Source organism: Polypterus senegalus, chromosome 12 (genome assembly GCF_016835505.1).
Source record: "Polypterus senegalus isolate Bchr_013 chromosome 12, ASM1683550v1, whole genome shotgun sequence".
NCBI lineage: Eukaryota > Metazoa > Chordata > Cladistia > Polypteriformes > Polypteridae > Polypterus > Polypterus senegalus.
The window spans coordinates 161,765,403-161,777,470 of NC_053165.1; the positions used below are offsets into that span (position 1 = coordinate 161,765,403).

General features: G+C 48.5%; 1 protein-coding gene across 1 annotated transcript in view; it reads right to left on the minus strand.

The window, feature by feature from the left end:
• Positions 1-12,068, minus strand: part of iglon5 (IgLON family member 5) — a 387,846-nt gene that overhangs the window by 23,789 nt on the left and 351,989 nt on the right. The window contains exons 3-4 of the mRNA XM_039770576.1: positions 3,976-4,208; positions 2,147-2,263 (exon numbers count right to left, since the gene is read on the minus strand). Of these exons, the coding sequence (XP_039626510.1) occupies positions 2,147-2,263; positions 3,976-4,208 (350 nt within the window). The remainder of the gene's footprint in view (positions 1-2,146; positions 2,264-3,975; positions 4,209-12,068) is intronic.

Sequence of the window (12,068 nt, forward strand, 5' to 3'; positions counted from 1 at the left end):
CCCGGAAGTGATTGAGGATCACATGGACTGGGGATTGAGAACACTTCCGGGTCCGGGATTATAAAAGGACTGGAGGATTGGTTTGTTAATGATTATTGTGTAGTATATGAGTATTGTGGATAAGAGTGTGCTTTGTGCACTGTGGCAACAAAATAAAGTCGAATTGTGGACTTTTACCTGGTGTCTGGAGTCGTGGACAGGGGTTCAAGGGAGCGAGAGCGCCTCCTATCTACCACAGATTGATAGATAGGAAAGGCACTTAATCAGTATCATCCTATCTATCTATCTATCTATCTATCTATCTATCTATCTATCTATCTATCTATCATATAGCACATTTCATGCTTGCCTACTATTTAGAAACTTCCATTAGTATTTGTTATATAAATAAACAGATACATTTGTATGTAGTGCCTTGTACATCCATCCATCCATTCTAAACAGTTTTTAGTTTGTATCTTTTATTTAATGCCATCATATATTCTATCTATTAGTTAGACAGAGGATTTCCTTTTCTCCAGCCATTACATTATTAGATCTCTCAGTTATAAAGATCCTTTGCTTTGTATCAGTTGTATAGCGCCTTTCGTATCATCTGTCTGTATTGCTATCTATTATATAGAGGCAGTCCTTTCCTTTCCCTAACCCTAACCTATTACATCGTCCCTTTCATATTTATCTATTATACACATTCTTTCCTTTCTATCGATTATATAGTGCCTTTCATATTTATTTATCACTTATATAGCACCTTGCACATCTCTCTGCCTATCTATCTAAAATGGGCCACAGGAATATGTCATTGTCATCGGTACAAACTCCATAGTTCAGTATGCGTCTGTGCGTGAAGCCAGGAAGGTGAAGGTGGCATCCCATGTGCCCTACAGACCCCGGGTCAGTGCCACAGCAGACTTCTCCCTTCTTATGGCCTTGTGTCCCTGACACGATGCCCGCTGCCATTCGTATGTTTCTAGCGAGTGACTTCACAGACTTAATGAATGACAATTGTTACCAGGATGCTCCTGGAGTTGCGGCCCGCCCAGCTCTGGGGACTGCACTCAATACCAGTGAATTTATAAAAATGTTACTCTAACAAATAGAGCTGGTGGGCCTCTCTGAGGTACAACACTTTTGATTAATGGCGTGCCCGGCTGAAAACTGACGTCTCCAGTGCCTCCCTGGTCATTGGCAAAAGCAGCCATTAGTCCCCTCTCTCCACACTGTCACTTTGATGGATGGCCGTTAGCCTGAGAAGAAGGCGGCAGGAAGGGGCACTTGGCGTGGCACTGGAGTGTTGGTGAGCGGAGTGAGAGTTGGCGAGGCCACTGAAGACAAAGCCTCTCCTCTGCCCTTCTCTTTCTCGACTTTTCCATAACATTCCTTCCTTTGCTACATAACTGGCTATCTTCATGTCTTTTATTGTCAAATGTTTCCTCGCCATGACAATCTCTTTGGTGTCACAATACCAGCGGTTGAGTTTCACCCAACATTGCCAGAGTAGGCAAGTGAACATGCAGCGCAGTGAAGTATTTGCTCGAGTGCTGCTCATTCAATAAAGGAATTCAAATTACAGACGTACTCCCAACAAATATTAAAAAAGCAAAATCTACGAGAGTCAACAGAACTGTCATGTCAAAAACACCACTGAGATGCCACTCTGCCGCTTTATGTGCCACCCAGGTTGGCCAGATGAATGGTTGCCACTGCTGACACCAACCTCGTCTGATCTCCTTTAACGATATGCATAATAGATGGTGACGATTGTCGAATGCCAGGTCACAGGGGTTACTGGTGGCACAGACATGAACATAACAGCCATAATGAATGTTAAATTAGTAATTCAAAAAGAGACAAGATGCCCACGATGCCAACATGGGGAACGTCTACAAATGAGAGACGAGCCCAGACAGGAGGAAGGAAGGTGACAGCTCACGTTACTGGAGTGAAGCCCACTGTGATGAAGCAGGCGAGGAGGAGGAGGAGGAGGACTCCTGAGGTGCCCGCCACGCTACTGAGGCTTCAGTTTCTTGTTCTTACGCCGTTGCGTTTTAAGGTCAAACTGATGGCATCCAGTCCTGCAGATGTGAGTTATTTTTGATGATGACACGCTTGGCTAGAAGGAAACAACGCGGTCGGCTTCACCTACCTTTGTGTTTCCACTTGATGGTGGGCTCTGGGCGTCCAATGGCCAGACAAAACAGATTGACGTTGCTGCCTTCGTTTACAGAGATGTCAGAGGAGATGTTCACAATCTTGGCTGGAACTGACAAAGACAGAAAAATAAAGGAACAAAACATTCAGTTATTCAGCTTGGAAGGACCGGAGGAGATCGAGACCCCCTTTGTGGCCACCACTTTTATCAAAGAGGCAAACGGCTCCATCCTTTATTTAGAGTTCACTTTTACAAGAGGAGGGAGGCACCCTGATGTCGGCAGCAACCGTCCCAACGTAAGGCTCCCTGAGGGCACAGAAATATACGGAAGCTTAAAAACGTCTTAAGGAAATTTGAGAAAACCGCACATGAATGTGGAGAGGACCCCCGTGCTAGGAACAGAACTGGCAATCCAGTCAGTGTTTGTGCCACCGGGCCTCACATGAGAGTCTAACTGTGACGTTCAAAGGCTGAAGCTGCCGCCTCCTGCTCGGCCACTGACTACTACAGAAAGTCCTGCTCTGTCGGTATGGCGGCACTGCATTGTGTTGTTATTTTATGTTTTACCAAGTGCTTTGTGAAAGGGGGCAGCTGGAAAGATGCCACATAAGATACTGCAATATTAAATGAATCATCGGTATAGCGGGCAGGGTGGCACAGGAGGCAGTGTGGCACAGGGGTGCTGGACTTCAAACCCTCAGGCTGTGGGCTCTGATCCCACTGCTCCCACCACTGTAAGTCACATCACCAGCCTGTGCTCCAGTTTGGAATGTAACCAGTCAAACCAGTCAAATGTTGGAAAAGGCGTCAGCCAAAGAAAGAATAACCTGGAGGTGCTTTACACCTTAGCTAAAGGTGCAGAAGAAGATATGAAGATACCCTGTAGTGAGACGTCAAGCAAAATGACCCCTTCTATTGGCACACTACAAAGATTACAATATGCAAGTTTACACGGAACTCAGGACCCTTCAGGCAAAGATATAATCAAGAAGAAGGGGGCCGAGCTGAAAAAGGGGCCCGAACTCAGTGAAAACACAGGCCCCAAATCCTAAAATAGGCCTCAGAACCTACTAATAGGCGCCACACCCTAAGGATAGGCCCCAGAACCCAAATAAAAGACAGTCCACATATCTTCAGGACGGTCCCAAATCCTCACGATAGACCCTAGAACCCACACTCTAGGGATAGGCCCCAGGGCCTAAAGAAAAGACAGACCCCATATCTTTAGGACAGGCCCCTAAATCCTCTTGATAGGCCCTGGTCACTGATGTAGGCCTCAGAACTCACTCATAGGCCCCACATCACAGAGGTAGGCCCACACCCTAAGGATAGGCCCCAGAACCCAAATAAAAGACAGTCCACATATCTTCAGGACAGTCCAAAATCCTCACGATAGACCCCAGAACCCACACTCTAGGGCCTAAAGAAAAGACAGACCCCATATCTTTAGGACAGGCCCCTAAATCCTCTTGATAGGCCCAGGTCACTGATGTAGGCCTCAGAACTCACTAATAGGCCTCACATGACAGAGGTAGGCCCCAGGCTCCAACGATAGGCCCCATATCTCAGACAAAAGACAGACCCCATATCTTCGGGACAGGCCCCATAATCCACAGATAGGCCCCAGATCCTCAAGATAAGCTCCAGATTTAGAACCCTTGACCCCTCAGAATTTTCCCCCAATCCAGATCTCAAATCATTTTGATAGGCAGACAGATCTGGACGTCCCAGCACATGGCAGTTGGGGTTTAATTGGTGGCCGCCAACGACGTGAGCCGCGGCTCTGATTGGCCCAGTGCGCACACACGCCCCTCGCCACTTACCTTGCACGATGAGGTAGACGTGGGCCGTCCGCGGTTCGTTGCGTGACTGATACGAACAGGTGTAAGTCCCCTCGTCGATCACGCTGACGTTGTTGATCTTAATAGAAAACTCACTCTTGTTGTTGCTGATGACCGTCACCCGAGGGTCCAATGACCACTTGTCGTTGCCCGTGAAGAGGATGTTGGAGCGGTTCAGCCAGGCCTTGTGCACCACCTCACTGTCAATGAAGCATCTGAAAGGTAAAAACAAAAAACAGCAAAGTGTGACACATGGAAAGCGTATCACACAGCAAGTGTTAGAAAGCCAAGTGTCGGATTTATGTAAAAGAGCAGTAACTCGGTGCCTGGGCCTCAGAGCTCAGTGGGCTTCATAATGGAATACAGGACACTGGGCTTAAACATGGAAGGGCGCTATATAGAAATCAATGAAATATGGCAGCACATTGCACCATAAAGGTAGCCATATATAAGAAAAGGTGGCACCTCCATGTGTCACCCTGACCCACCACAGAATGGCCTGAGGTGACGACAAAGGAGTAACACTGAGCCGGACAACTGCACTGTCCCAGGGATTGGACGCTGGTCATGTGACTGAGACCAGTATGACCATCGACCTGCTCTGCTAAACCAGCCCTTTGGCTCTCGTTATTAAAACGTGGCATTTGACAAAAATCCTCCCGGAAGCAAAGCGCAGCTCAAGGCTCTTGAAACGTTACAACTGTAATTATTAAAGCTGCAGGGAGTAATTAGTAGGGGACTGAAAATGGCCGACCCCCCCTCGGCTTCATATCTGATGAGGACATCCCTGTTAGGCTTGAAATAAAATGAAGAAGTTCTCCTTGTGTCACAGGGAGGATTCTGGCCGATCGGTGGACACACGAACAACAACGCTGGCCTTAATTTAATGGATTTCGACACTTGCTGGATGTTAGGGCCTGTACTGTGAAATAAGAAAGGAGAGTAGGAGACGAATGTTGGGCCTCCGTCCTTTCAAAGATTCAGTCGAGACAAAAGGGCCTTGCCGGCCACCCTGCCAGAGAAGCCACCACCCCAGACCTCCAGGTGTGCATCCAGATGTCTAAAGCTCTTATCGAGTACAAGTTTACAGGGGCAGATAGAGGGCAGCACATGGGTGGGATCTGGACCATCTTAAAGGTGGGATAACGAGGAGAGGGTGTGGCACTGTGTTGCCCTTTTGATTGGTCCAATCCCCCTCCATTTCATGTTGTCCCATGAACAAGACGTGCACTCTGAGTCAGCAGGCACCAGCAGGCACCAGCATACCCAGTAGAGCTAAAGTGAGCTTCACCCGCTCAAATGATTTCCAGGCTTCTGACTTCTAAACTGAAACGCCAGGGGGTCTCGAACACAAATAGCAGGCTCCAGGCCCACCTAGACCCCAAACTAGGGACTAATGCTTTTTAAAAATGTGCATTCTTTCACAGTGTCAAGAAGGAGAAGGAGGGGAAAACCATAAACCTCTGGTCCAGGGCTGAGACAAGCAAACTTCCTTTACATTTGTTTATTAATAGACAAAGAGGGTGGAGCTTGTCACATTTTCATTTCTATTGGCAGATTAGAAAACTAGGGAAGGGCTTTTTACATTTTAGCCCATTTCTATTAGCAGGTATGATAATGAGGGTGGGGCTTGTCACATTTAGGCCTCCAGCAGTATTTCTATTGGCAGGTAAGATAATGAGGGCGGGGCTTGACACATTTTAGACTGCAGCAGCATTTCTCTTGGTATACTTGATGAAGAGGGTGGGGCTTGTTACATTTTAGTCTTGAGCAGCATTTTTATTGGCAGATTAGAAAACAAGGGAAGGGCTTGTTACATTTTAGCCTCCAGCAGCATTTCTATTGGCAGGTAAGATAACGAGGGCGGGGCTTATCACAATTTAACTTATTTCTATTGGCAGGTAAGATAACGAGGGCAGGACTTATCACATTTTAGCCCATTTCTATTGGCAGGTAAGATAATAAGGGCGGGGCTTGTCACATTTTAGTTTGCAGCAGCATTTCTATTGGTAGACTTGATGAAGAGGGTGGGGCTTGTCACATTTTAGCCTCTAGCAGCATTTCTATTGGCAGGTAAAATAACGAGGGTGGGGCTTGTTACATTTTAGCCTCCAGCAGCATTTCTATTGGCAGGTAAGATAACGAGGGCGGGGCTTGTCACGTTTTAGCCTATAAGACTATAAGAAGCCTGTCAGTCTAAACAGAACTGAAAGTCTGAATGGTTGAATAGGAGAAATAGACAATGAACAGCTGTTTGGGGGTTGGACCCTCCAGTGAAGCAAATTCTACTCATTAAGAACATCTGGAGAGTTGAGGGGGATGGGGGGGTCAACTGAGAAAGAGGGAAGCAAACAGCTGGAAGAGCGGAACGCTGGCCCAGAACAACAGGCCGAGAGTTAAAGCGCCTGCTTCACGGGCACAACGTGAGTGTAGAATCACAAGTGGCACACACAGCCTCGCCCACACGCTGCCCACTCTACGTCAGTGCTGAGCAATGAGCCATTCAGATGACTACACTCTGTTTTCCACTTTCAAGTGTTTAGCAGATGGCTGCACATTCCTCTAAACGTCACTGGAGTTGGGCCAGCTAGACCTGCACTGTAAATCAGACCCTACAGTAACTCCAGTGTTCGTTTTAATGGCATTTCTCACAAAACACCTTCCTGCCTTCACCTTCACTTCAGTTCTGTTTATTTGTGTACAGCGTCCTTCATTGAGTGCTGACTCCGGAGTGCGGACTCAAGTTTACGAGTGCAAATAACATACAATAATAAGCTTCACAAACTACTAATTACACCGTGCATACACATAACATTACAGACAAAACTAAATCAATAACATACTGTGAAATGTGACAATAAAAAAATGAGAACAAAATGATACGTCACAACAAAACACAAAAATGGCTGCAGGCCTCAGAAAACCAGAAAAAGTCAGACTGGGCTTACTGGATAAGCTTCACCCTTGGCAGCCTAGTGCCAAATACAAATAGCAGGCTTCAGGCCTACCTAGGCCCCAAAGAAAGGGACACACGCTTTTTAAAGGTTTACTTTTTCACCGAGTCGAGAATAAAGGAGAGGAAAACCGTAAACCTCTGGTCCGGGGCTGAGACAAGCAAACGTCCTTTATATTTGTTAAATAGTACAGTAGAGTACAAAAAGATAGATAGATAGATAGATAGATAGATAAGGCACTATATTATATCATAGATAGATAGATAGATAGATAGATAGATAGATAGATAGATAGATAGATAGATAGATAAGGCACTATATCATAGATAGATAGATAGATAGATAGATAGATAGATAGATAGATTGATGACTAAATGACAGATCCCTTCTGCCTTGGCAGTCCCAGTCCCCGTGAGGCGCTATATTGGTGTATTGCCCCTTGGTATTTAGGAGCCCCCCGTCACATTTCTTGCCACACTTCTGCAGATTGATCCGTTGGCTGAAGGTCCTCAGTGCCAGCGTGCCAATCCACTGACATTCAGTGTTGTATAAGAATCACTCGTACTTCTACTGTATTTGCCTCCATTTGCAGATGTAATGCTTGCTGACGACTGTGCTGTTCTCGCAGACTGTGACGCTGAGGCCACAGACATCCTGTGTGACATCGTGAATGTCACCCACCCATATGGCCTCAACATCAGTGCTGAAAACCCCAAGTCCTGACCCTGATGGTTCGCCCCGCCATCTGTCTCAATGAGGTCCCAGCACCGACGGGAGATGTACACCGTAGCATTGGGTGAGCGGCATCCGCCTGAAAATAAACTCAAAATGTGAACACACGGAGCCCAAGTCCCGCCTGTCCGACTCTATGGACCCTGCTGAAGGAAGCTCTCGACCAACTGGTGGTCTTCTAGAGGCGATTGAGCCTGTGTGACCACCTCAGAAGCGATGCCCCCTGATGGAGCAAACAGCCAGTGCAACAGCTCAGCCTCCTTTGCAGAATGAATGAATGTCGCTACCCACGCAGACCACTCTGGAGGAAACGCATTGGCGCAGATAAAGGTGGTGCCAGGGGTGTCATATTTTGGATTCTCTTTATTTAATCTGCTCACGTAACTCTCATTGGTTGTGTTCTGTTGTGGTCCCCCAAGAGGCAGGGGCACCTGCCAGTCACCGTTCATGACATTGGATCAAGTGGGGATCGGTACAAAGGGGAATTAACGGGTGCCCCCTCGTAGCCTGGCAGCGATGATCTCAGATGACTGCGTGTGCTTTTTCATTCAGTCTGTCAGATCCTGAATCAGCTGAGGCAGCCAAAGGCCCTTCATTAAGACCGAAAAAGACAAAGCGAAAGTGCAGAAAACAGCGAGGCGAGCGCACAGAAGGATGGAGGGAGCGCAATTGAAGTCCATGCCGTGTGAGCCGCGCGCCGTTCTTTGTGTCTTATTGATTGCCGTTTCACAAACTTGTTTAACAAGCTGCTGGTGGAAAAAAGTTCCAAAGAGGGCAGGAGGGGGTTTGATTTTTTTCCTTTTTTTTTTTTCTTTCCTGATGTTTTTCTCGTCATAGATGCGCGCGTTTTGTGCTCCGCCGGGAAGCGGGCAACAGGGAGATGTTCATATCTAAGAAATCATTGGTGCTCAGAGGCAAGCCACAAGGAACACGCCGAAGCAACTCACGATGAGCCTTTGAGATATGAAAGCAGGCTTGTGTGGCACAACATGGCGGCCTCAGCAGGTCCAGCTGCTCCTTGGCGCCACAAGCTGGAATGGGGGACCCCCACTTCTTATAATACAGAAGCTAAAAACCCACCCGAGAAAAGAAAGTACGGAAAGGAGGGAGGCAATTGTGCCCTAAAAAATAAACAGACAAACCAGTTAGGAGGTTTGCACCACTCACTGCGCTTTACACCAAAACCACCTCTCGAAAAGAAAAGACGCACCCAAAGGTGCCACAGCGGCCCTGCCAAGCGATGCCATAGGAGAGCCAGTTTTGGTTCATTTACTTTGAACCCTAACACTGTAAGTGCCACGGAGGACAGACGGGCATCCCGACACCATAACGGAAGGACCGCTGGACTGGAGACACAGCCGGGCCAGAGAGCCTTGTAATCTTCATCTCGGCTGGGATTGCTCTGTAATGAATGGACTGGGAGAAAGTGGATTCCAGTTAACACTTCATACTCCCAACATGGAAAGGGGGCAGCGTCCCTCAAGGCAGACCCCAATCAGGACACCCATAGGGCGCCATGGGAATTGGAGCCAGTCAGGGTCATTAGGGGTCCACCAGAGGGCGCTGCAGTCAGGGGAAGACAATACTGCGTTCCATGTGACCTGGAAGTGCTCCCGACATGCAGGGCAGTGACACTGGAAACAGTCCCGGGTCTTGTTTGAAAAGGAGCCCACCATCTCACATGGCAGCGGGCGGCAGAACTTTGTGTTAGGCATTACTGGCTCTGTGGTTTGGGGCTCAGGAGCGCCCCCTGCTGGACAGAGGATGACAGGTTTGTAGCATAGCAGCGGGCTCCTGATTTTTAAAGGACTCTTACTGTGTACACACCACAGGTTTAACTCTCATCCAGAGTGTGTGTGTGCATCTCGGCCTTTTCATCTCGGTGCTCGTTTTATCCTCGGCTAGCTGTGCCCGCGGCTTTGCCCGCGTCGTAGTGAAACAGGACAAGCTTTAAAAATCAATTAAAAAAACTGTATGGAGAAGAATTTATATTGATAGCTTTTGTATCAGGTGGACGCGGATGTGCACTGGTAACCAGAAGGATGTCGGTTTGAATACCGTAAACGACAAATGGGACTCTGAGCGAGGCCCTTAACCTGCCATTGCTCGGTCCAGGGTGTGACGTTAATCTGCACCCAGCCCTGCATGTGGACCCTCCAACCTGCAGGGAACAACTTGGGGGTTGGTGGCAGAATTGGCACTCCAGCCGCCATTAAAACCTCCCACTGGTTCCATTACATGGCTGCACTCGGGTCCTAATCTGGGATCCTGAGCTGGTTTGTCATGTGGTGGGTGCGCCACTGTGCTGTATCAGCGCCCGCTCCTAACCTCTCTCTCCTCTTTCATATCCCAGGGGGTCTTGATTTACAATATTTGTGGTTTTACTATCAGGAGGGAGAATGGAGCTGTGTGGCCAAGAGAAGGGTGGGTACGCTGCCACATCAAACACTGGCACTGTATCTGATCATGATCAGCTCTGACGGGAGAGTGTCCCCTGCGTGGTCGTGATAGCAGGTACCCTCTAAAAACACGGAGCTCTGATCTCTCTCAAAAACGCCAAACGTTACTTCTTAACAATCTGTAGATGGTAACGTCTGCTGAACAAACAGGTTTCACTAGCTATGGTGCGCTCCAACATGTGGTGAGAGGCTGGCGCATGAGTGAGGAGGCTGGCTCCCCTGCCCTCGGCCCGCAGCCTGTTTTTGGGATTCGTGCAAATAAGTCAGTACCACAAGCGAACTATGAGCACAATTAGAGAAGACGCAAAAAGAACCGGAATGTTCAAGAAAATTCTAGAAAGAAACCCAATCTAAATCTGTTAAGTAGAGGAGGTAAGGTACACGTCCCGAGGCTGGAGTATGAGTGAGGAGGGTCCCCAACCCCCTTCGACCTACTGTGTCTCTCTCGGATTCGTGCAAATAAATCGGTACTGCAAGCGAACTATGATTCGCAAAATCAACTGGAATATTCAAGCAAATTCTAGAAAAAAAACCCAATCTAATTCCGTTACGGAGTTCTCTTGTTCGCTAGCTAAGCAGAGGTAAAGTACGCCCTGAGGCTGGTGAGCTGCTCCCCACTCCTGAGGCCCTGCCCCGCTCTCCACTCCTGAGGCCCCGCCCCACTCTCTACTCCTGAGGCCCCTTCCCTCCTGAGACCACGCCCACTTCAGAGGCCCCGCCTCCTACTCACCACTCCTGAGGCCCTGCCCACTCCACCACTCCTGAGACCCCCGCCCTGCTCCCCACTCCTGAGGCCCCGCCCTGCTCCCCATTCCTGAGGCCTTGCCCCACTCTCCACTCCTGAGGCCCCTTCCCTCCTGAGACCACACCCACTTCAGAGGCCCCGCCTCCTACTCCCCAGGCCCCATCCCTCCTGAGACCACGCCCACTTCAGAGGTCCCGCTTCCTATTCCCCACTCCTGAGGCCCTGCCCACTCCACCACTCCTGAGACCCCCGCCCTGCTCCCCACTCCTGAGGCCCCGCCTCCTAGTCCCCTCAGCCTGCAGCCTCTCTCTTGAATTCTTGCAAATAAATCGGCACCGCCACTGAACTCTGATACTTAGGCGATAAGAGTCACAAAATCAACCAGAAGGTTCAAGCAAATTACAGAATCAAAATCCATGAAGTAGTTTTCTCGTGAAAGGCGTACAGACAGAAGGACAGCCAGACAGACAGACAGACATATAAAAAGAGAGAGATGTTGTTGAAAAGTGGCAACAATTATGAGGAGTTTCGCTCAACATCCTACCCCATAATATTCTCCTTACTCGTCTTTTTCTCGTTCTACTTTGACTATCATTCTCATTCTAATCTTTGTGGTGAAGTCTTAACGTTAGTAAAAAAACTGACAAAATGTCATCGTGCGTTCTGAGGAAACTACAAAATGACCCGATGAGTGCCATGGGTGCCGCGATGTCATCCTTTGTCAAACGTCACCTCCTCCTCCTCTTCCTCCCTGGGTGTGGGATGCTCACTAAATCCTCGCCGTGTCCTCCTCTGGGGTTGGACAGATTCTTCAGTACACCTTTTAGGGGTAAATCCGAGACGCTTATCACTTAGTGACGATGACAACGAGAAGCCTAAACGCCTGTTCGGTGTGATTGACCACTTGATTAAGCCCCGCCAGACACGTCCCGTGGCCTTTTCCGCAGAAGAACGTGAACGACTCCTTTGGTCTTTTTCAGGCGAAGATTAGAAATATCAGGGAACAAACAAAGCCTGCGGCCGGAGCTCCTAATCAGCTTGCTGCAGATCCACTGCCAGCTCGTCTGACTCCTCTGAGCTGCTTAGAGAGATTTCTGAGGCTGGCGTAGAGCGGATCGCGTCTCCAGTGAAATCTCCCCCTTGTTCCCGGTGTCCCACTCCGACTCCATTGTTAAAAATCTGCTT